Genomic DNA, 25,245 nt, shown 5'->3' on the forward strand with positions numbered 1-25,245 from the left:
CGGGAGCACCAAGCTGAGCTCCCTGTGCTACCCAGCGGCTTCCCCCCAGCTATTTTATACAGAGTCATGTAGATCTGTCAGGCCTAATCTCCCAGGTCATTTCACACCTCTTCCCCTCCTACCAGCGTCCACACATCCTTTCTCTACATCTCTAATCCTGCCCTGCAAATAGTTCACCATTCTTTCTAAATTCCACATATATGTGTAAATATATGATATTTCTATGTCTGACTTACTTCACTCTGTGTAACAGTCTCTAGGTCCATCCACATCTCTACAGATGCCCAGTTGGGTTGCTTTTCATGGCTGAGTAATATTCTATTGTATATATATACCTCATCTTCTTTATCCATTTCTCTTTCAGTGGATATCTAGGTTGCTTCCAAGTCCTAGCCATGGTAAATAGTGCTGAAATGAACACTGGGGTGCATGTCTTTGTGAGTTATGGTTTTCTCAGGATATATGCTGGAGAAGGAAATGGCAACCCACTCCAGTATTCTTGCCTGGAGAGTCCCCTGGACAGAGGAGTCTGGAAGGCTATAGTCAATGGGGTCACAAGAGTTGACATGACTTAGTGACTAAACCACCACCACAAGGTGTATGTCCAGTAGTGGAATTGCTGGGTCATATGGTAGTTCTATTGTTTTTTAAGGAAGCTCCATACTGTTCAGGTGTATAGCCAAGTAATTCAGTTTTTGTTTTTTTTTCAGATTCTTATTCCATTATAGGTTACAAGGGTTAGAATATAATTCCATGTGCTATATAATAAGTCCTTGTCATTTATCTATTAATCCCAAGTTCCTAATTTATCTCTCCCCCTAACTTTCCCTTTTGGTAACCATAAATTTGTTTTCTATGTCTGTGAGTCTGTTTCATAGATTATTTTGCATTATTTTAGGTTGCACATATAAGTGATATTTATTTTTATCTGACTTACTTCCCTGGCTCAGTCTCTTGTGGGGTTACTGCTCCTTTCTCCTGATGCCCACAAGGCTTTGTTTGTGCCCTCCCAGAGTCTGTTTGCCCAGACTTTCCTGTGGAAGTTCTGTAATCAAATCCCACTGGCCTTCAAAGTCAAATTCCCTGGGGTTCTCAGTCCCTTTGCTGGATCCTCAGGTTGGGAAATCTGTTGTGGGCCCTAGAATTTTTGCAACAGTGTGAGAACTTCTTTGGTCTAACCCTCCTCCAGTTTTGTGGGTCATCTGCTCTGTGACTCTATGGTGGGGCTAATGGCAACCTCCTCCAAGAGGACTTACACCACACGCACCTCCCAGGACTGCTGCAGCCAGAGCCCCTGTCCCCACCGCAGGCCGCTGCTGACCCGTGCCTCCGCAGCAGACTCTGAAACACTCACAGGCAGGTCTGGCTCCGTCTCTTGTGGGGTCACTGCTCCTTTCCCTGGGTCCTGGTGTGCACAAGGTTTTGTTTGCACCCTTCAAGCATTTCTGGTGGGTATGAGATTTGATTTTAAATACAGTTGCACCCATCCTACCATCTTGTTGGGGCTTCTCCTTTCCCCTTGGACTTGGGATATCTTTTTTTGGTGGGATCCAACATTCTCCTTTCCATGGTTGTTCAGCAGCTAGTTGCGATTTGGTCTTCTCACAGGAGATGAGTGCACATCCTACTCCAACATCTTCCCTTCGTATGATCATCTCTAGGTCCATCCATGTGACACATGGTAAGATTTCATTCCTTTTTGCGGCTGAGTAATATTCCATTGTATATATGTGCCACATACTCTCTATCCATCTGTCTGTCGGAGGACACTTAAGTTGCTTCTGTGTCTTGGCTGCTGTACATAGTGCTGCTAGGAACACTGGGGAGCAGGTATCAAATCTTGCGCCGCCCCCCCACCCCCCACTTTAAAGTCACTTTGATGCCAAAATATTGCCTTAAGCAGCTTCCTTCCAATTCTACCCCAGGTCTAGGCATAGACAGGATTAGGTTTTATGCACTGCTTCACTCACAAAATAGAGAATGCTTCCTAATGTCACAGGAGCTAGAGTAGCCTCACAGAAAGGCAATGGCATGAACTTGGATCTGTCAGAAGTATTTGCAGGTGAGAGGCCCTTGGGATTCTCCTGACACAAGGGTATTTAAGCAGCTAAGTCAATGCCGAACACAGCCTCCTTTATCAAGTAGGCTGCTTTGGAGGACAGGAAACCAGCAATGATCACTTTTGACAAGCTTGTCTGTTTTCCCAAACTTTAATTCACAAGAATTGGGGTCTTTTCTTTAACATTTTTTCAGGAGCTTTTTTTTGTGTGTGGGGGGGTGGATTTTTCATCTTCTCTAAGAAAGTTTTGATAACTTTTATGAAATAAGGGTGTTTAATAGAACAACCCTATGACCCAGCAATCTCACTCCTAGGCATATATCCAGAGAAAACCATAATTCGAAAAGATACACGCACCTTAATGTTCACTACAGCACTACTTACAATAGCCAAGAAATGGAAGCAGCCTAGATGCCCACCAGCAGAGGAGTTGATAAAGAATACGTGGTGCATATATACAATGAAATGGAACGTATACTCAGCTATTGAAAAACGAAATAATGCCATTTGCTGCAACAGGGATGGACCCGAGATGATCGTAGTTAGTGAAGTCAGACAAATATATAAACCCACTTACATGTGGCATCACCAAAAAGGTACAAATGAATTTATTCATAAAACAGAAATAGAGTCAAAGATGTAGAAAACAACCTTATGGTTACTGGGGGAAGGAGGGGAGGCTACAGTGGGAGATGGGGATTGACATATACACTGTACTGTATATACATAGACAGCTAATAAGGACTTACTGGAACAAACAGGGAACTCTGCTCAGTCCTTTGTAATGACCTGTAGGGAAAAGAATCTAGAGAATGGATATAGTTTGTGTGTAGATGATTCACTCTGCTGTACACCTGAAACTAATACAACATTGTAAATCAACTATGCTCCAGTCAATTCTTTTTTAAAACATAAAGGTTTTTAAATAAAGGTATTTTTAAAAATCAGTTATTTCAGAGCTTTCCCCACATATATACAGAAAATGATGTAGCACAGTCATCTCACTACCCTGTCCCAGCTCACATTTTGCACCCCTCCCCATCCCATGGGCTTCCCTGTGGCTCAGCTCGTAAAGAATCCACCAGCAGTGTGGGAGACCTGGGTTCAATCCCTGGGTTGGGAAGATCCCCTGGAGAAGGGAAAGGCTACCCACTCCAGTATTCTGGCCTGGAGAATTCCAGGGACTGTATGGGATGGCAAAGAGTTGGACACAACTGAGTGACTTTCACTTTTTTCCCCGTCCCATGGTTGGTAAGTAGAGAAATGGACCAGAGCCTTACTATATGGAGCTTTCTTCTGAGAAGCAATAAAATAAAATCAAAGGCAAACATTCATTTCATTTTTCCAATTACACCGTCATGTGGATGCTGACCAAATGCTTAGACTAGAGTTAGAAATGTAAATAATCTTCCTGAAGGATTTACAAAAGGATACATATTTGGAGTTAGGGCTCACCCCAGGTGGAATATTTCCTCTCAGATGGTATGGTCTTCCCACTGGTACCTCTTGGAGTGAGGATTGGGAAGGGAGAAATGGTGGTATTAGGAAATATTAACTTTGCGGGGAATGCCTTGATAATGGTGCAATAGATTTGATAGCAAAACATGAAATAAGACCAAATGTAAGACGGGGAAGAAAGTAGGTCTGGATGGAATAAAGCAGACAATTCCTTTTTAGTAATAACTCACAATTCAGCACTGCAGTGTAGCTGCTTCTGCACAATGGCTTCATGTAGCTTTTCCTCCAGAGTTGCCAGAACAACACACACAAAAACAAAATTATAAACAATGACTTGATCACATTGCAAGCCTAATAGAGGATACAAGCACTCAGAAATGTCCTTAGGCTGTTTGGAAGGACGTCATTTCTAGAAGACTAAACAGAAAACACAGATATGTATGGCCATTTAACTTGTAAAAATGGTGCTAATGAAATGGATCTGTTTCTAGTAAACTATTCTTTATGTCAAAGCAGACATTTGAGGCCATTTTAAAACCACTCATGCAAGTAAAATATGAAACTGCATACGCTTTTCCTGGGGCATCTGATTTCGCAGAAGCTAAGAAACCCCTATCATCAGACTACTGCAATTAGTGTAGTGGTCCCAGTCAAAACCTTCCCTCTTGAGTGCAAGGTAAGAGCACCTGTCTTTGGCTCTACCCTAACACCAGGTGACTGGTTAGGACATTACTGCAGGGATAAAGTGTCAGTCACTCCGTCGTGTCTGACTCTCTGCGACCCCATGGACTGTAGCCCACCAGGCCCCTCTGTCCATGGGGATTCTCCAGACAAAATACTGGAGTGGGTTGAAATGCCTGTCTCCAGGGGATCTTCCCAATCCAGGGATCAAACCCAGATCTCCCACATTGCAGGCGGCTTCTTTACCATCTGAGCCACCAAGGAAGCCATTGAACACTAGGACCTTGTGTTTCTGCAAATATCCATGAGTGTGTACACAGGTGTGTGCATGGGTGCTGGGGTGGGGGGGAGTGTGGAATTTTGAATCCGATCTAAGATTATAGTTTTTAAATGAACAAAAATCAGCCCCCAAAACAATTTTAAAAATTCAATTTCCTGAAAAGGTATAGAATTAAATATCTTCAAGCGACCATGGACAGTTCCATTAAGCACAACTGTTAGAATGACTGCTAGGACAACCAGAACCACTTAATACCACAATAGATGAAACCCAGTAACTCAAATGAATGATATTTTGCTACATGTGGTGACAGAGACACACAAATTTAACCAGGAGTGAAGGGATGAATCGTGTGGAAAGGCTCAGGGTAGGTGCCAGAGAGGAAGGGACAACTGACTTCAAAGCTGAGTAAAAAGCATTCCAGGGAATAGAATGTGCAACGACACAGAGGTATATTCAGCATCACTTATTTTGGAACTAAGCAAATCAGAACAAAATAAGAAAAGTAGAGTGATAAGGAATGAGGCTGAAAAAATAAAAGATTTGACCATGTACACTATTGTTTGTTGACTAGGAAACTGAAACATACCTGGTGGGTAGGGATGGATGAGGCTTACTTACACGTGGTGTGTTTTATCTCCTGCTTCATCTCCATTGCCACTTCCCACATTCAAGTATTTATTATTCCAGTATCCTTCTGAGTACAGTAAAAAGATGTCTCATTTTGCCTAGTGCAGATATTAATAGTCCTCCTTTTCACACTCAGAATCTCTCAATTTGGACAATAAATGATAGTCACTCTACTTTTGAGTGTCCTCGTCTCTAGTTGTGAACGTTTAAAATCCTTTCTCTAATCCCCACATTGCTCCCAATGGGCAGTTTTGAGAGAGAGAGAGACTTGGGGAAGAGGAACTCAGCAAGATCCAGCGTGTGTGAATGTGTATGTGGGGGTTAATGTGGAATGAAGGGGATGAAGGACTTTAAGATAATTCACAGAATTCTGGCTTGGGAACTGACGATTAATTAGAAGAGAGAGGTTTGCCAGCTGAAGTCACCTGAGAGTTTGTGATAACAGTTGCTTTGGGAGAGACTCTGGATTTTTTTCTGGAACAAATACAGCTCTTTCCCTTATAAGAAAAGAGGTAGGAAGATAATTGATTACAGAATAAATAAATAAAAATTATATGTATACTCACACAAAAAAAGATAACTGCTGAATTGAAATCCCATGTCACTTGTTTGGGCTTCCCTGGTGGCTCAGCAGTAAAGAATCTGCTTTCAATGCAGAAAACACAGGAGAGGTGGGTTCGATCCCCGGCTCGGGAAGATCCTGTGGAGAAGGGAATGGCAACCCACTCCAGTATTCTTGCCGGGAGAATGCCATGGTCAGAGGAGTCTGACAGGCTGCAGTCTACGGGGTCGCAGAGTCGAACATGACTGAAGCGACTTAGCGTGCATGCCTGCATGTCACTCATTTGGTTGGAGCATGGGACAACAATGCTACTCCCAGCAAAGTATTATGATACTGGATGCAGACTGGGTCTGCGTGCCTCACGCACAGCGGAATCTTCTGCTTTCATTCTCTTTCCTTCCTAGCTAGGTAAGAATCTTCCAACCCTGAAGTAAACGAATGCCATACATAACATGTCAGGGAAGTAGTACAGACGTGGGCATTAACATTACATGAAAATTGAAGAATTATTAAAAATGAGATGACATAGCTGCGTGAGAACCACAAAGGACCCAGAAGCCGAGTTCCAGGCCCCTTTGCCACATCCAGCGTGGGCAGCTTTGAGCGAGTCATTTTCTTTCTCCAAACCTCAATCTGTAAATTTTGTGTATTATTAACTGAATTCCAGGATTTGGATGAGGACAGTAGAGTGGCTTTAAATATGACAAGTCCTGTGCAAATTACATGCTACATTTTGTCTATCCATTTTTTTTTTTAATTAAAAAGATGGAAAGGCACATGGAATTTGCTTGAGCTCTGTCTCAGTGATATTGAGTCCTTCCCTTTTAACTGCTAGTGCATTCCGAGACTCAGAGGAAAGTTCAGTTCAAGTGACATCAAACATAGGAAGTGTTCACTCTAAAATCAAGAGCCTTGTCTTAAGACTAGAGTTGCCATATGATCCACAGTCACACTCCTAGGCATATACCCAGATGAAACTGTAATTCAAAATGATACATTCACCCCTGTGTTCATGGCAGCACTACATTCAATGGCCAAGACGTGGCAGCATCCTAAATGTCCAACAACAGAGGCATGGATAAACAAAACGTGGTCCACACGGACACGTGAGGAATGTTAGTCAGTCATAAAAGGCAACAAAATAATGCCGTTGGCAGCAACATGGATGCAACTAGCAATTATTACTAAGGGAAGTCAGACAGAAAGACAAATACCATATGGTATCACTTACATGTAGCATCAAAAATATGACACATATGCACCTATCTGCAAAACAAACAGACTCGTAGAAGACAGACCTGTGGTTGCCAAGGCAGAGGGGTGTAGAGAGGGGAAGGACTGGGAGTTTGGGAATGGTAGATGCAAACTATGATGCAGAGGATGGATAAACAACAAGGGCTTACTGTATAGCACAGGGAGCTATATTCAATCTTCTGGTATAAGCTAATGGAGGAGAATCTCAAAACATAAAAAGTGTTTAAATAAAAATTGAAATAAAGAGCCTTGTGATAAAAGACACCCTGCATCAATTCTTTCATCTGCTTCTGTTTCTGATAACACTCTGGCCTCTTGCTTGATACTTTAGAGGTATACTCTGTGGGTCCAAACAAGGGGTTCTGGGTGGGCTGGCGTTTAGATGAGATCAGTGTCCAGTCACGCTGGGGCAGGTGCTTATGCCAACTTGAGTAGGCTTTGTCCCTGTCCACTCTGCCAGCCTTTCCTTGCTGGAGAGTGATGGATATAAATGAACGACACTGTTTACTGGTCAGTCACGGATTTGAATTTGGTTTGCTGCTTTGAGTTTTCAACATTTCTATTGGAATAATCACACTGATGGCATCTAGCTATCCCTTTGAGAAGATGTGGTGTTATTGAACTCTGTAACAGCCATAGGGACCCATTGAGGAGGGGAGGTGCTCCGAAACAGCAAACAGAATTGCCTCCTGTGCTCCAGAGAGGGGAGTAAATTGCTACCGCTTGGGAAGCACATCAATTCCTCCAGGCTACCAGGGCCATGTGGTGTCATAAAAGGGGCAATTTATCAAATGGTACCTTAATGGCTTAGAAGGGTTAATGCACCTTGAGCTGAAGTCTTTTCTGCAGTGAAATCACAATGGTTTCTTCACAGAGTCATTTAGGTTAGAATATAATGCCATTAACCCCCAAAATGAGGTGGAGAAGAGAAAAATAGTGAAAGAAAGTGGGAAAGAAAAGGGGGGTTCTCACGTTGTCATCTTATGATTGCTCTTTTTGGAAAAGAGAACTTCCCCGTACCGTGCTCCTTATCCATCCCCTCCACCTCACACCCCCTTGGTCCACACACAAACTGCATGCATGAAAATTGCCATCATTTTAATCAAAGTGCAGTCGAAGCCCACAGGAGCTCACAATGTGAAGTGATTAGAATGGTCCAGAGGAGTCTTTTAATTAAAGATGCCATTGACAAGATAACAATGGTCTGTGAATGTGGTTAATAGGTCTGAATGGAAGGGGCACCTTAATTCAGTAAGAGGAAAGTCACTGGTTTGTGAGTTTGATTGTGCATTGTAAAGGAACAGCACATACTGTAATTATTTTTATTTGTATGTGCCGTCTCTTTTATTGCTCATGCTGGAAGTAGAAATAACCTATCCTATTAAGATATTTAATATATATCATCCTTTCCATTTCACTTGGTTATAGCTTAATAAATATGCCAGGAGAAGATGCCAACCCACACTGGGGCTGCCCTCGTGCTTAGTAAAGCAAGTCCTTTGAAAACCGGCAGGATCAACCGCCTCCCTCCCTTGGTTACAGTCTTTAAGGCAAACCATAATAACTTCCCAGGACCCCATAAAGTTAGAGGCAGATAGGGAGCTTCACTCTGCGCGTGAACTTCTGCAGCTGAAGCATGAAGATAACCAAAGGTCAGCCGACCCCCTCAAAGATTGTGTGGTGTCTGGGAGACGGCAGTGGACAGGAGGCGGCAGCAGAGGGGTCTTGAGGTCCTAAATTTGAAGTGGACAAGCCATGAAAAGCCAGTGGTAGACAGAAGAATGGCACCCCAAAGACATCCACACCCTCATCCCTGGCACCTTACATGGCAAAAGGGACCTGGCAGATGGGATGAAAGGTTAAGGACATCGAGAAAGAGAGATCATCTGGATTATGCAGTCAGCCCACAGAAGGATCCTTCTAAGAGGAGACAGGAGTGCCTATCAGATAATGAGATGTGAGGATGTCACAGGTCTCACCGATGGAAGAAGGGGTTTCCACCCAAAGAATGCCGGTGACCTTTAGAAGCTGGGAGAGGCCAGGAAACAGATTCTTCTCCAGAACCCGAGCAGGAATACTGCCCTGCTGACACCTTCATTTTAGCTCCCTAGGACTTTTGTCTACATAACTGTAACATAAATTTGTGTTGTTTTGATCCAGTAAGTCTATGAAAGTTTAGTGGCTCAGTCATGTCCTGCTCTGTGACCTCAGGGACTGTAGCAGCCCGCCAGGCTCCTCTATCCATGGAATTCTCCAGGCGAGGATGCTGGAGTAGGTACCTATTCTCTTCTCCAGGGAATCTTTCTGACCCAGGGATAGAACCCCGGTCTCCCGCATTGCAAGCAAATTCTTTACCATCTGAGCCACCAGGGAAGGTAAGATCCAGAAAGCCTATGGAACAGCAATAATAGGAAACCAACACAAGCATCTGTTGTGGCCACACTACACTCTCCAAAGTTCTGTTTTCCTTTCTCCAGTGTCTGTGAATACCATCTTGGCAATTCACATGCCAACATTACACCTTCGAGGTTCAGGTTTTGGAGACCACATCCCAGAGAACATCTGTCTCTTCTACTGCTGGTACCCCCACCACTAACAGGAGATTCTGATCCCAGCTCTGTCACAAGGGGGTGTGACTTCGGCCCTGTCCCTCCACCCCGTGCCACACCCTCCTGTCTCCTTGATGGTGTTGACCTGATTACTCCTGTGTCCTGTCCCTGCCCCCACCCAAATGAAGTGCTTCTCTGACACCGGATTCAGGTTCCTCCAGAGAAGGCTGTTTTCCCCATCCAGAACAGCAATGAGTAAACAACTTAGCAGATAATAAAACCTGTCATAGCAGCATACCACCTAGATCCACTCTTCTCCCCTCTCTGGTTCACTTTAAAGCACTCTCCCTAAGCCATCATTATTCTGCTTCTCCTAGTAAACAAAGCTAGACGCCGACACTGCATGAAAGATGAGGTTTAAATTGTGTCTAGGAACTGGTGGTTTACACATGATTTGTGATTCCTTTAGTATATTAATTGGTAAACACCCAATGAATGTGTACATAAACTAAAGCCGCTGAACATATGCAGACAGTTGAATCTCTCAGTGGGGTGTTGCTCACATTTCAGCAAAGTCAAATCCTCATTCCAGCCTGTGTATAACTGCTCCCCCAACCCCAAATCCCATGGGCCAACTCCCCACCCATGATGCTATTTCAGATAATATCAAGTGGGTGACACCGATCTTTAAGCCTTTTAATAGTAAAGCCATATGCTTCCATCGTCTGTAAACGATGCCCGTTGCTTGTTGTAATCCACTGTTCCAACGGCTCCTCTCCTGCCCCACCTAATGGCGTAGAATGGTGTGAAGAGCTGTAACATTAGTTCCAGTGACTGCTCATCAACACCCCAACCGGGCAGCCTTCTGTACTAACACATGTACTATTTAGAGAAAGGCGATGTAGGAACTGACCCTGTGCATTTGCATTTTTCAACCGTAGTGGTGGTTGGTGGTGGTTTAGTCACTAAGTCGTGTCCGACTCTTGTGACCCCATGGACTGTAGCCTGCCAGGCTCCTCTGTCCATGGGATTCTCCAGGCAAGAATACAGGAGTGGGTTGCCATTTCCTTCTCCAAAGCCTTCATAGTGAGCATTTCAACTTGACCAGCATCTAAGTTCCATTTCAGAAGCCTACTTGATCTGTATCTAACAGACCACTCCGCCCCCACTGTGTAAGGCATGGCTTCAGATGCTTTCTCAGGAATCACTCAAGTTTTCAAGAACCACACTTTTCTCAAACAGTAATACCTAGCTAATGTGCATGCAGACAGTCCAAATGAAAAATACAAGTTCCTGGTCCCTATCTCAGAAATACTGAATCAGAATCATGGGTGGTGTCCAGGAATATAATTTTAAACAAGCTAGCCAAGGAATTTGAACCACATTACAGTTTTACAGCTACTTAAAGACTGAAAACGGAGTCTACTGTGATAGAGAGATTTTGTTCAACTTATATTTTCCTCTATTCTGCCCTTAATCACCTATCCTCCCTTTCTAGAAGTCTGTTTTGTTAAATCATATTTACAGGACTTCCCTGGTGGTGCAGTGGTTAAGAATCCAGCTGCCAATGCAGGGGACATGGGTTTGATCCCTGGTCTGGGAAGATTCCACGAGCCATGAAGCAGCTAAGCCCACGCACTACAACTCCTGAATTCACTCTCTAGAGCCCGAGAGCCTCAACTACTGAGGCTCCAGACTAGACCCCGTGCTCTGCAACAAGAGAAGCCACCGCAATGAAAAGCCTGTGCGCCACAACAGAGAGTAGCTCCCACTCGCTCCAAACAGAGAAAGCCACGTGCAATACTGAAGACCCAGCACGTACGTGCTCAGTCACTTCAGTCGTGTTCCACTCTCTGCGACCCCATGGACTTTAGCCCGCCAGGCTCCTCTGTCCATGGAATTCTCCAGGCAAGAGTACTGGAGTGAGTTGCCATTTCCTCCTCCGGAGGATGTTCCCGAACCAGGGCTTGAACCCAAGTCTCCTGCTTTGCAGGCAGATTCTTTACCACTGAGCCACCAGGGAAGCCCCAAGACCCAGCACAGCCATAAATAAATAAATCTTTAAAAAATAAATCCTATTTACAGAGCAGTTATTGGTTAGCTGCTCAGTCATGTTCGACTCAGTGACCCTATGGACTGTGGCCTGCCAGGCTCCTCTGTCCATGGAATTCTCCAGGCAAGAGTACTGGAGTGGGTTGCCATTTCCTTCTCCGGAGGATGTTCCCAAACCAGGCTCGAACCCAAGTCTTCTGCATTGCAGGCAGAAGCCCCAAGACCCAGAACAGCCATAAATAAATAAATCTTTAAAAAATAAATCCTATTTACAGAGCAGTTGTTGGTTAGTTGCTCAGTCATGTTTGACTCAGCGACCCTATGGACTGTAGCCCACCAGGCTCCTCTGTCCATGGAATTCTCCAGGCAAGAATACTGGAGTGGGTTGCCATGCCCTTCTCCAGGGGATCTTCCCCACCCTGGAATTGAACCTCGGTCTGCCGCATCGCAGGCAGATTCTTCCCGTCTGAGCCATCAGGGAAGCCCACTGGAGTTGAGTCCCCCAGGAGACCTAGTCACACTATTGGGGTTGACTGATGTGCCACGCTGGCTTTCTAAAGGGCCTGTATCTCTGGGAGATCCTGAGATGGTGTTTCCTACTGATCTCAAAGATTTGGTCAGAGCTATGTAGTGATGCACGCATCAGACTCGAGTAAGACAAGAGAAATCATAAACCTCAAACCGTGATTTTTATCCATGGCGATGTTAGCACTGTTGATCAGTGTGAGGATTTCAGGGAAAAGAGAAAAAGAATAATAACAGTTAAAACTCTGTATCATCTCAGGTAGAAAAGTGTGGGAGGCTGGAGCCAGCTAAGTATAGCTTTCATCTATCAGCTTTTTATGTCTGTTCCATTAAAATATGATTTAATTATGGATCGACCCAGGGTCTGGCATAGTAAAACTATCATTACCTTCCTACCTGCATTCCTGAGTGATGCTCGGGTGAAGGTGATCAAAAACCTACATTCATCTGTAATGTAGACCATAAGGAGGAAAGGAGAGAGTGATGATTACCAAGCACAGCATGGCAGATGACAACAACAGTCAAAACCATGTCTTTAAAAATGGAGCTGAGTGTTTTGTTTGAAAAGAGTGACACGCTGCAAGCCTAGAATCGGGTCAAGAGATGTTGAAAGCAAAAGCCAAATGTGCCCGGATGCAGCTCCAGACCTGCCATGGGCATGCCGCCTTGCAACTGACCTTCACCGTGACCTTCTGTTGACCTTGGTGAGCAGATGATACTGCAGAATGTGAGTCCCCACGTGGCAAGGTCTGGACCACAACCTTGCCACCACCAAGTTCAGAACCATCACATTCTGTGCAGTTGTCAGCGACCCTAGTGATTTCATTGTAGGAATTCTGAACCTGAGCCCCTCTTCATTAGTATCTTTTTGTTTTGTCAGAATTTCACATTTAAGGAAAAGCTGCAAGGATAGTACAGGTGACTCCTGAACAACATGGCTTTGAACTCGATGGGTTCACTTTTCAGTAGTCAGTAATTACAAGCTGTGTGTGGTTGGATCCACAGGTGTGGAGCCACAGCTACGGAGAATCGCGGAAGTTGAAGGACAGCCATAAGTTATGCATGGGCTTTTGACTTAGCAGAGCGTGTTGGTGCCCATACACTCCCGTGTGGTCAAGGGTCCTCTGTATAGAGTTCCCAACCTTCCCACGCCCGGATTCACAAATGTTAACATTTTAGTATGTGTTCTGTGTTCTGCTGTTTCTCTCTCCATGTGTGTAAATACTGGGTTAGCCAAAAAGTTTGTTCCAATTTTTCCATGTTAGAGGCAAACTTTTGGCCAACCCAATAAAATACACGTACACACACACAGTTTTTAACCATTGTGAATAAGATATTCCTTTGCCTCCAGATACTTCATTGTGTGTATCCTAAACACAAATTGTTACATGACCAAAGCAAATTATCAAAATCAGGAAATTAACATAGATACAATACTATTATTTACCCCACAGACTTTATTCATATATCACCTGTTATCCAAATAATGTCCTTTATGGCAATGAAAATTCAGGTCCATTCACTACATTCTGTTATCATGCACTTTTTTGGTCTCTTTTAATCTAGTGCAGTTTCTAAGTCTGTTGCTAGTTCATTATGTTGACCATTTTCAAGAGTGCAGATCAGCTAGTTTGTGAATATCCCTCAAGTTGGGCTGATATTTGTTTAATAAATTCTTATGCTTAGTGTCAGTATAAGTATTATTGGCAGGAATGTTACAGAAGTGATGCTTGAGTTCCTTTTGCTTTTTCATATCAAGAAGTATGTTCTGAAAATTAATCCTTTACTGGCAAGATTAACTGAGAACTTGGGCTAGATGGTGTCTACCAAGGTTCTCAAGTATAAAGTCATGTCGATCCTTTGTAATTAATAAGCACCATGTGGAAAGATACTTTGAAGCCATGCAAATCGTCTATTATTCTTCAAACTTTCACCAGAGTGTAGAGCATCCTATTCATAATCCTTAACTGAGTCAGTTATTAATATGGTTAGTTGTCAAATGATGACTTTCTCCACTTATTAGTTGGCTTCTTATTGTATGGACTTCCCTGGTGGCTCAGGTGGTAAAGAATCTGCCTGCAGTGCAGGTCTGGGTTCAATCCCTGTGTTGGGAAGTATCCCCTGGAGAAGGGAATGGCTTTCCACTCCGGTATTCTTGCCTGGAGAATTCCACAGACAGAGGAGCCTGGCGGGCTATGACTGAGCGAGTAACACAATGTGGTTGTTTGCTTCTGTATGGAAGAGTTTTTCCCTTCCCATTCATTCATTCATTTATATCTGTATCTTTCCTGATTCCTTATTTTATTCAATGGGTTATCATCCTTTACTACCATTATTCACTGTGATGCTCAAAATGTCCCATGCTTGGTCACTGGAAACCACTGGTTCCTATGCTTTCTTCATAAGTATTTTGAGCGCTTGTGGCCTATATTGGGAACTGGGCAGGGGTACCACCATAAAGTAAAAATAAATTAATAGTGCAGTGCATTGGAAGGCAATGAGTGTAAAATAAAAGAAAAACAAAGATCAGCTAGCATTCAGGGTAAGAATGTTGCAGTGACATTGTTCAGGCATGACTGGGGAAATGCCTTGTTATTGAAGGAAAGGGAGCAAAGGTCTGTGGGGCATGAGAGAGCTAGTTGTGGGGACATCTGAAGGAAGATTCCAGAGCAGGAGAAATAGCAACACTTCCATAAGTTGGGGGAAGAGGGCGAGATGTTGGCATTTTCAGTGGGATTCCTCTGACTGCTGAGTTGAGAAGTGACCGTGATGGAAACACGAAAGCACTGCCAAGGTGCCTTCAATTCCCATAGTACTCATCCTAAGGCAGTGGAAATCCCCTTAAAGCATGTGTGTTGTGATAAGGGCAATCTATTGAATAAATTTTGGAGTAGGAAACAGCAACCCACATCAGTATTCTTGCCAGGAAAGTCCAATGGACATAGGAGCCTGGTGGTCTACAGTCCATGGGGTTGCAAAGAGTCGGACACAACTGAGCGTGCACACATTGAATAAAGTAGCCACCCAAAAGCACAGTTGCTATAGAAATAAGACTCATAAAAAGGCAGGAGAGATGGGAGTTGAGGATTGAGAAGCAGAACCCTCACGCATGGAGCACATACTAGGTGCTTTTTAGGTTTTACTTCTTTTCACTCCAGAACAATCTTAGAGTATATTCCCTTTTTATTTGACCACACTGCACATCATGCAGGATCTTAAGTTCTCTGACCAGGGATCAAACCCACAACCTTTGCATTGGAAGCGCAGTCTTAACCACTGAACTCCCAGGGAAGTCCTCGAGTAGATGTTACATGTTATGGGAGGCAAGTGAGGCTCCACAGGGCTTTCCCTTCTACCAAAACTCTGTCTGGTTTTCTTGACACAGAAAAGGTCGGTGGAGGGACATGGTGTCAGAGACAGTGCCATGAAGCACACAGAAAGGACACGATAAAGTTCCTTTCCCCTACTTCTGTGTTCTCTATGGCTCCTCTGCTATTCTTGGTTCTCTCGCTGTTAACTCACCCAGGTTAGCCATGTGGGGCTTTCTGTCTTGCCAGACTCCCAGACAAGAGGCCCCGTACCCTTTACTAGCACCCTCTCCTGCCATGTATATTTATTTGGGGGGTGGGGACATCAAAGCTAAACAGATGGCAAAATTTTCCCCAGAACTCTCAGCTGCACTGCCAGAGCAGAAATTTGAATTCACAACCATGTTTCTATACAGTTGATCAATAAAGCCACCTGCTTACACAGACCTGGCTCTTAAATTATGGATCTTTTTATATCAGCATTCATAAACATGTACAGCATATATATGGAGAAAAGGCAGGGGCTGGTAACAAAATGAAAAAATTAATAGCAAACATCTCATACAACCAGACTTTTCATACATGAGTGATGCACAGAGAAGCTGTTCATATTATGGTCCAGAAAATCACTGCTGTTATTAGTTCCCAGTTACTGGTAGCTCACAGCAATTTTAGAAGAATGTGTTGCCCTTTTTTTAACCCCTAGCAAGAGCATGAATACTTCCCTGGTGTATGTAATACTGGATTGGCTGAAAAGTTCATGGGGGTTCCCATAACATACCCAAACGGACTTTGCTGAACTCAATATGATGTAGGCAAACTTAAATGCCATCTACACATGCCTTACAAATCTTTGGTTTTGCCCAGTTATGAGTTTCTTCCCTCAGTCCTGTTGCCCCAAGATGTCCTAGGTCTACATCCATGACTCTACTTGGATGACATTTTTTCCTGCATCTTCTTTGGGACAGAGGACCAGCCATCTCCTAGCACCAACAGAGAAACACAGTGCATCTGGCCACAGGGCTCAGGAGCTCCAGAAATCAGAAATCTGGGCTGACTTTGCCTCCATCTCTTTGGCTGACTGCTCTGTGACCTTATGTTGTTAATACCTGTGCACACAGGTGTGTGGAGTGCTTTAATTAATATTTGTAAATCTCCCTGATTGCCCCAGATAGAAGGTGGCAGAAAAGGGCAAATCATTATTAATCACAGGGGGAGAAAAAAATGGAGAGATTAAGTTTTGTTCCTTCACCAGAGACAGACCTACACACACGGACACTGTTTTCACAGTAGGAGGATTAGACAGAAGTCTTATTTTCTTTGCGCTTCTGGAAATGTCCAATGTCTGCTTAATGCGAAGTCCCATTCCAGGTCCCACCTAGGTTTCTACGTGCACCCTCTCCGACTCCTAATGCTGTTTTAAGTTATTACCGAAAGGCGCCTTCTATTCACGAGTGTGAGAGTTCATCTAATGAGCTGCTTTCAGTTCATTTGGCATTAAATAATTCCCCCAATTCCCATATGTTTGAACAATATGTTCAACAAGGGGGAATGCTTGTCTGAAAGCTATTAAAGTTCTTTTAGGAGCTTGTCCTCGGTCACTCATATGCACGCCAGCTATCCCTGTCTGTAGGATGCAGGCAGCAATTACCCGGAAAACGTTCTAATGGCTGCTGGCAGGCATCCATGCGCAGACTGCCGCCTCGTGCTGGCTAGAGCCCTCACTGGAAATTCACATTTGAGTCAAACCTCGAGTAGAGCATTCTAGGTTGTTCACAGAACATTACTGATTACTAATACCTGAGTTTCCAGACCCACCCACCACCTCCCCCCGACCCCAACTTGGCCTGCCCTACTTAGAGATGTAAATGCATAAAAGGCATATTTTCCGTTTTGCCTATGCTTTGTCTGGAAAGGAAGAGCTGATAAATTTGGTTGCTTACGAGGAAGGCTGACTTTGGGAAATGCAGCTTCTTGGAGAGGGAGGAAGACCCTGTGATCATACTCAAGTCTGCTTTAGGTACAGGAGATATGAGATGCTCCTCCTTGCTTATCTGCCTTGACTTTTGTTGCAGCAGCAAATTATAGATATGAGCTAAAGGGTGACCGTGACTGACCAGAGAGGGAAACAAGCAGTGTCAACACAAGCAATTCAGAAATTAACATGTTAGATGTGCTCGTGGAAAACCTGCTTGTTAATACAAGACCACAGAAAAGGTAGTATCTTTTAGTACTAACTTCATCCTGCTCTTTTGATCAGAGATGACATTCTTCAATGCCCTTCCTCGGTGAGATGAGAGAAAGCTTAGGCAATAATACCAATCCTAGCTCTCATGTCACACTATTCATCTGAGAATCCTGAATTGCTTTACAGACTATATTCTGAATCAGTATATTTCTTACAAGTGAAAATACCAAAAAAAAAAAAAAATCAACTACCTTTTTCTAAAACACATAGCAGTTAGGGAAAATGGGTAGACTTCTGGGTTCTCATTGATTGCTGTGCTATAACCCACCCCATCTTACTGTTTAGGGACAGAGATTAAAAACAAAAGCCACAAAAACAGAACAGGGAGGCATTCAGTCAGGTGGTATTATTCCCTTTTAGTCAAATTTCTTTGATCTGTTTCATGGCTCTGCCTTTTTGTTGTAAATTATTCACAATGCAGGAAAATCTGAACACCAGGTTTAGGCAGAATGATTTTAAATTTATAGCTAAAATAGGAAAATATGAAAGATATATATTTATGTATTTGATTATGCAGTTTATAACTGTCTACTGTGCCATCACTATAAAACTTGTGTATTTGCACATTGGCAGAAAATAAATGTTTTTGAAACCAGAAGAGACATTCAATCTGTATTCATTTGAAGTGTTGCTTTGTTTACAAAAGTAATTTGTTTTGCTGCTGACTAGCATTAAACGTATTTGTAGGAGGAGTTGTTGGGATTACCAGATTGGTCATTTCTATGACAGCTTTGGCTTTGGTCATTGATAATATCACCAACGAGAATGAGGATTCAACAGCTGGTGTGTGACATGCCAGCCAGGTCTTTTCTTTCTACTGTTCTGCCCTGTCTTTCTGAAGAAGCATTTGTCATTTTGTTTTTCAAAACCTAGATATGAAATCTAGGCTTACCCTTAGTCTGTATGCTTGAGTGGTTCAAGATAGATGTCTGTAGTCCTGACCAAGTACCCTCCAGAAGGTGGTGTTCCCCAGGAGGGTGTCCCAGAAAGGGTTTTGCTACTAAGCCCTGTAACTGAATTCTCATCCAGGTATGCCCCCCACTCCTTTACATGTTTCTCTCTTTTATTCTTTCCCAACCGTACAGCCTCCAGTCAGATGGATCCGAGGTGCTCCTGAGTCCGGAAGTCACCTGCGGTCCCCCTGACATGATTGTCACCACTCCCTTTGCCCTGACCATCCCACACTGTGCGGACGTCAGCTCTGAGCACTGGAACATCCATTTAAAGAAGAGGACCCAGCAGGGCAAGTGGGAGGTGAGACCCAAGAGCCTTCCTTAAAAACAAACAAACAAAAACGGCTGTAGGGAGTTTGGAATGGACATGTACACACTGCTATATTTAAAATGGATACCCAACAAGGACCTACTGTATAGCACAGGGAACTCTGCTCAGTGTTATATGTCAGCCTGGATGGGAGGGGAGTCTGGGGGAGCACGGATACATGGATATGTATGGCTGACTCCCTTCACTGTCCACCTAAAACTATCACAATACTGTTAATCGGCTGTACTCCACTATAAAATAAAAAGCTTCAAAAAAAAAAACACAGGGTTTAGGTTCCACCTGTGGAATGGAATTAACTTTACCTTCTGTTCACACAAGTCAGCTGTGAAATTGGTGAGCGTTTGCTTGTTTTCCAGGGGGTTGGCGGCCAGTATTACGACATCCTCAAGGTGTTGGCTAGTCGTGTGTGTGTCATGTGTGTGATAATGGGGAAAAGAAGCCAGAGAGGATATGAAGCTTTTTCCTTTGATTTTGGAATACAGTTGTAATCACCCCTACAGGCATGTACTCTGTGCACCTGCCTTTCGTAAGTGAGACTGTGGTTCCTGCCTTGGTTCCCAGGCCATTTCTCTGTCCCAGCTGACTCTCCTTGTGGCCTCTGTGGGAATTAGGGAAGAGGCCCAGGGTAAGCCAGCTGTATTCATAAAAGGAGTCACCATCTGTTTTTGCCAAAATAGGGGTTGTAACAAATTTATATGGAAGTATTCAGGAACAGAGTAGCTGCTAGGTAGATGTGGCTGAATGAATGAACGCATTGAAAATCATTCTGTCTTTCCCTGTGTATGTGAAAGCATGTAAGAAACAGCACAAGGAGAGAAGAAAAGAGACAAACTGAGAATCCACAAGAGAAAAGTCAGGACAAGAGAGCCGGTCACAGCGAAGAAAGATTGCAGGGGGCTGGCTATTTTAAGTGAAACCTGGTTTATCTGCCTGATGGGGATTCCTTTGATGTCTGTCTGGGGTCAGTTTGCCTGAAGGCAGATGAATTATCTTGTTGGAACACAGTGACCTGTTCCAGCTAGCCCTGGGATCTTACCTCCCAGGAGATGCTTCAGGAGAAGGAAGTAAAGGGAAAATCATGTTTCTTGAGGAGAAGAAAATTCCCAGCTGCTTCAGTGGATTAGTTACCCTGCCCAGCTCTGTCTTGAAACTCTTCTTTGTTGAAAATGCATTCTGCTATTTATTCAGTTGTGATACAACCATAGGGGAATTTCCAGGGGTGTGAGGTTCCATAGGTTTTATAAAGGGGCCGGATTTGGGGCTCTTTTTCATTACATCTTGCTTTGTCTTGATTTTTACCACATTAGTTTTTCTTCCCAGCACTTCCTCACAGTCATTTACATCCAGACGGTGTTAGATTTACCCACTATCAAATCGGTCACACATACCTTAGCAGGGAGGGTGAGATACTCTGATACATCTTATTCAAACCATTTATTGGATGGTCCCTCATGCGTGGTTTTGATGCAGTGAAAAGAAGATAAAATATTTGAAAGAAAATAAACATTACCTTAAGGATATTGGAAGAGGTTTTCAGAAATAGACCTTTATAAAAAAAACATAAAAGTTTGCTCATTGATGTTAAGGTTCAAGGCCGTTTTTGTTTTGTTTTTTAATTTGGCCTTGGACAAATTAACCAACAATTGTAGAGCTTTGAAAGTGATGTTTGTTATAACCTACTAAATCGAATTCCTACTCTACACTGAATATAGCTGTTCCTTCAGCTCCTGATGTCAGCAGTTATTTTGATAAAAGAAAAACATTTAACACCAAGAAAATGAGTTCAATAAAAATATTCTGAAAAAAAGATGTTATGTCCTTGCAAAGTGACTGTTAAATCACATTGTGTTTCCCAAGCTGAGAGAATTCAAGACGCCTTTTCCCAACAGGAAGTGATGTCGGTGGAGGATGAATCCACATCCTGCTACTGCCTGTTGGACCCTTTTGCATGTCACGTGCTCCTAGACAGCTTTGGGACTTATGCCCTCACCGGGGAACCCATCACAGACTGTGCCGTGAAGCAGCTCAAGGTGGCAGTTTTTGGCTGCATGTCCTGTAACTCTCTGGACTACAACTTGAGGGTCTACTGTGTGGACAACACCCCTTGGGCATTTCAGGTCAGCCTTTTCTCTAGTTCCTCTTGTGGTATCATGGGAACATGGGGTTTCCTAAAGATTGGTGTCAATAGCAAATCTGATGGTGGAGGGCGGGTCTGGACGATGAGCCCACATCACTGGCTCAGTGGGGATACCCATCTCGAAACAAGAGCTGTGTTACCGTGTGCCCATTGATGTGCTGAAGGTACGATGGGGTACTTGGCACTCAAGAAGAGAGGAGGGATAAACCAATACACCACACTGTGTGCTAAATGAGAAAACTGACTCGAAGGATAGTCATAATTCAGGAAGCAGAGGCCCAGTCACGAGAGAGACGTCTTTGAGGATCCTTGGGGAACCTTCTTGGAGAAATGAGATCTGAGACCTAAAGAGGAAGGGATGCCATGTCCAGAGAGGAGACTGGCGTGAACCACAGGAACCAGAGTTATTTGATGTGCAGCTGAGCAATGAGACAAGTGGTTGGATCACCTGAAGGTCGTAGTTCGGGGACAACAATTATAAATCATTCCTCTCAGTAGGTAGTCCCATGACATCCTGAACACACAGTCTGTTCATTTTTAGGTTTATTAGGGCAGAGATGGTTCCTTTGCATTTTTGCTCCTTTTAATCACATATGATCCTTTTTGAATTAGCACCTCTCAAAGAGTACAGGTTTATTAATAGCAGCAAAAATAATGCAGAAGTGCCTGTGTAAGCTCTGCCCATATATAAATAGCATAGCTCTCCTGATGCACCTCATCCCGAGTCCCAGCTATTCCAGTTCTGAATCATTAAGCCCATCATGCTTTCCCTCAGTAACTAGCTTTTAAGACACTGAGCTGGAAATCTCACGTTTACCAGTGGAAGAGATAAGATGACTTGAATCCTGAACATAAGCCAGTAGAGGTGACAGTGCCAGCTTATGTGCCCACATTTTCCCCATCTCTTAAGTAGCACAGGCCATTATAAAGGGCACGCTTCGGTATCTGACTGTTCACAACAGAGCTTTATCATGAGGGGTGCCATTTAGTCAAGAACATCAGTGTAAGCAGTTAAACCTCAACCTATGAATGACATCTTAAACTCTTCCTCTCCTTTTGAGACCCTGTAGTAAGAGGATTTCTCCAGGATAAAAATACCTAACGGACATTGAATAATCAAAAATCGACTGACATGTGATATCACTTCTATGTGTAATCTAAAAACATGACACAAATGACCTCATCAACGAAACAGAAACAGACAAGGGAACAGACTTGAAGCTGCCAGGGGGGCGGCAGGGGAGAGATCGGGAGTTTGGGCTTAGCAGACGCACACTATTGTATATAGGATGGATAAACAACAAGGTCTGCCTGGATGGCACAGGCAACTGTATTCCATATCCTGTGATAAACCACAGTAGAAAGTGAATGTCAGTCAGTCGTGTCTGACTCTTTGTGACCCCATGGACTGTATAGTCCATGGAATTCTCCAAGCCAGAATACTGGAGTGGGTAGCCTTTCCCTTCTCCAGGGGATCATCCCAACTCTGGGATCGAACCCATTGCAGGCAGATTCTTTATCAACTGAGCCACCAGGAAAGCCCAAGAATACTGGAGTAGGTAGCCTAAAACCACAATAGGGAAGACTATAAAAAAGAATGTATCTATGCATGTATCTGAAGAACTATGCAGTAAGCAGAAATGAACCCAACGTTGTAAATCAACTACACTTCAAACAGAAAATTAACTGAGGTTACTGCAACCACTGAATAGTTGTAAAATGTGCCGTACACTAGTTGGTTGTTCAGTAACTCAGGCAGATTTTGAAATCTCAGTAAACGTGGAGGGCTGGGGTGGATTTCCGATCTCCTGTGTCATATGGGTTACCCCCTGCTAACTAGGATTACCCTGAGGATCTGTTCATCACAACCACCTTGGAATTAAGACCTCATAATGGGTTTGAATTTTGCTTTGAATAATGTACATACCAGCACTGCTAATGTATATACCAGCAAGTTAGACATTTGCCCAAGGAATTTCTAAGTGACTTGCAGATAATGTATTTTCATTCCTACTGATTGCTACCAGATTCTAGAATAGCTCAGCTGTTCACAGATGAATTGCCGTGGGAATCATGAAAATGAAGCTCAAACCACAGCTTTTCAAACCACTATCCATTCCTGTGGGTAGCAGATCCTTTTTAATCAGTGCTTGAAAAACTGGCATGCTCCTGCTAATTGAATATAAATGTCTTTATTTCATCGAGAGAGACTTCCCAAAATTCTTTAATTTTGCTGTAGAGAAATGTTTTCCAGTGGAGATACCTCTGGCCTGTTTGTCGGAATCTATTTACCTCCAGTGATTCCTTCTCTCTCCTATTATGTCAAAGAAACCTGATTTTAGAGTTGAGTTGGGTTGTACTTGTTATTGACAGGATGTATGTGACAGCTGTCATGAGCAGCAAAGGCCATGCTTCTCCCCTGGGGTTCTGAGAGATCACCAGGCTTGGCTGAATAACTTTTCTGGCCTGAATCTGGAAAGAGTAAAACATAACTCGTAGCTTTTCTGAACACAACCATTCACTGCCTGGTCTTAGTCTCTGAGTTTTGTGCAGGAAAGGAATCTTGCTTTCTGGGTGTTTATCTTGCTCAGTGAACATGTTCACAACCTTCTCCTTGAGTTCATTTAAACTACCTTCATATCCCAAATCATCTATGTCCTATTTTTCATGGCTTCATGTGTGGTATTGAGTTAGAGGGAAATATATAATTACAAAGCCATTAAAATAATTCCACTTGAAGAAAGCCATAGCAACAGTCTAAAAGACTTCACACATTATTATTAGCTCCCCCCAACTTTAGTGGTGTGAGCTGAGCATCTTCTATGCAATGATGAGTCACCTGCTATAACTCTAATAGAACCCTAACTTCTTAGTGAAAATTCACAGGTAGTTTTTTCATAAAGCATTTCTGCAGAAATTGCCTACCCTGGAATTTTGCCTCAGTTACCACTGTAATGAACATGTCTGTCATGATTTGGAAAGAGGCCAGCATGGCTGTGACACTTGCTGTCTTTATTGTAGTGCATCTTTGATAACTCAAAGAAGTGAAAAAAATCGGAGCCCAGCCAGAACTGGGCTTGTAACCAAGAAGGAAACCTAGTTAAAGGGCATGGTTGCATTTTCACATCCCTTCCATCTCCCTGGGAAATTCTTGTTGTTCAGTTACTAAGTCTTGTCCAACTCTGCAGCCTCATGGACTGCAGCACGCCAGGCTTCCCTGTCCTTCACTATCTCCTGGAGTTTGCTCAGACTCATGTCCATTGAGTCAGTGATGCCATCAATTATGTCCCCCAATTATGTAAACGCTCACCCTCTTACTGGAAATCCTTGGAAGAAGGGCAGCTTCTAGACCCAACTCTCCTGTCTTTGTAGAACTAGGTGAGTACTTGGCCAGATAGTGGCCCCACCAAAATATATATATATATATATATTCCTTTAGAGGATTTTAATCAAACACACACTCTTCATTTTCAGCCGGGCCCTCCTTCTCTTTGGGGCTTCCCCAGTAGCTCACATGGAAAAGAATCTGCCTGCCAGTGCAGGAGACAGGGGTTCAATCTGGGTTGGGAAGATCCCCTGGAGAAGGAAATGGCAACCACTCCAGTATTCCTGCCTGGGAAATGCCATGGACCAAGGAGCCTAGCGACAATCCATGGGGTCACAAGGAGTCAGACATGACTTAGCAACCAAGCAACAACAACCACCTTCTCCTCTGCCCCCTGCAAGGCTGCTATGCTTGCTTCCCATTCGCTCTGAGGATATTTCATCTGAATCCTTGTAGCAATTTCTTTGAAAGACAAAAACAAAATACCTCATGTACCTAGATAAGACATAATTAATTTAGTTTCAGATATTTGAAGATATGTTAAATAAATCTAAAACCATCTCTATAGAAAATTAAATCAGGTCAGATAGGCTTTATTAAAAAAAATATAATAATAAATGCCATCTGCCCGAAGGTGAGAAAGGGACCAGTGACTTCCTGCTCCTGTATTTCTGTAACAATTAGAGCTGCGATTTTATGTTTGTGTGTTTGACATTGCTGCTTTTGATGAATTCAAACCAAAGGTTGCAGAATGGTGATTTATTTTCAAAACTGTAATATGCTAAGACCTAAGTTTCTGTCATGGTGTTTGTATTACGCTCTCTCTCTCTCCCCATACACACAAGTTCAAACAAACCTTGACACGGGGAAAGCAAGGAATTAAGCACTTGCCA

The 25,245-nt window shown here is 43.3% G+C and overlaps 1 protein-coding gene across 15 annotated transcripts in view; it reads left to right on the forward strand.

Annotated features, from left to right (window-relative positions):
* Positions 1 to 25,245, forward strand: part of UNC5D (unc-5 netrin receptor D) — a 641,211-nt gene that overhangs the window by 570,652 nt on the left and 45,314 nt on the right. For 14 of the 15 annotated variants that reach the window (XM_086379671.1, XM_086379676.1, XM_086379681.1 and 11 more), the window contains 2 exons: positions 18,692 to 18,860; positions 20,780 to 21,007. In XM_086379671.1, coding sequence (XP_086235797.1) covers positions 18,692 to 18,860; positions 20,780 to 21,007 — 397 coding nt within the window. Of the gene's footprint in view, positions 1 to 11,000; positions 11,200 to 18,691; positions 18,861 to 20,779; positions 21,008 to 25,245 lie in introns of those variants that run through there. The other variant, XM_086379684.1, reaches the window with a different exon arrangement.

The sequence above is a fragment of the Bos grunniens genome, chromosome 27 (genome assembly GCF_055505025.1).
Source record: "Bos grunniens cultivar Pamir isolate PY7600 chromosome 27, Bosgru_T2T1.0, whole genome shotgun sequence".
Lineage (NCBI taxonomy): Eukaryota > Metazoa > Chordata > Mammalia > Artiodactyla > Bovidae > Bos > Bos grunniens.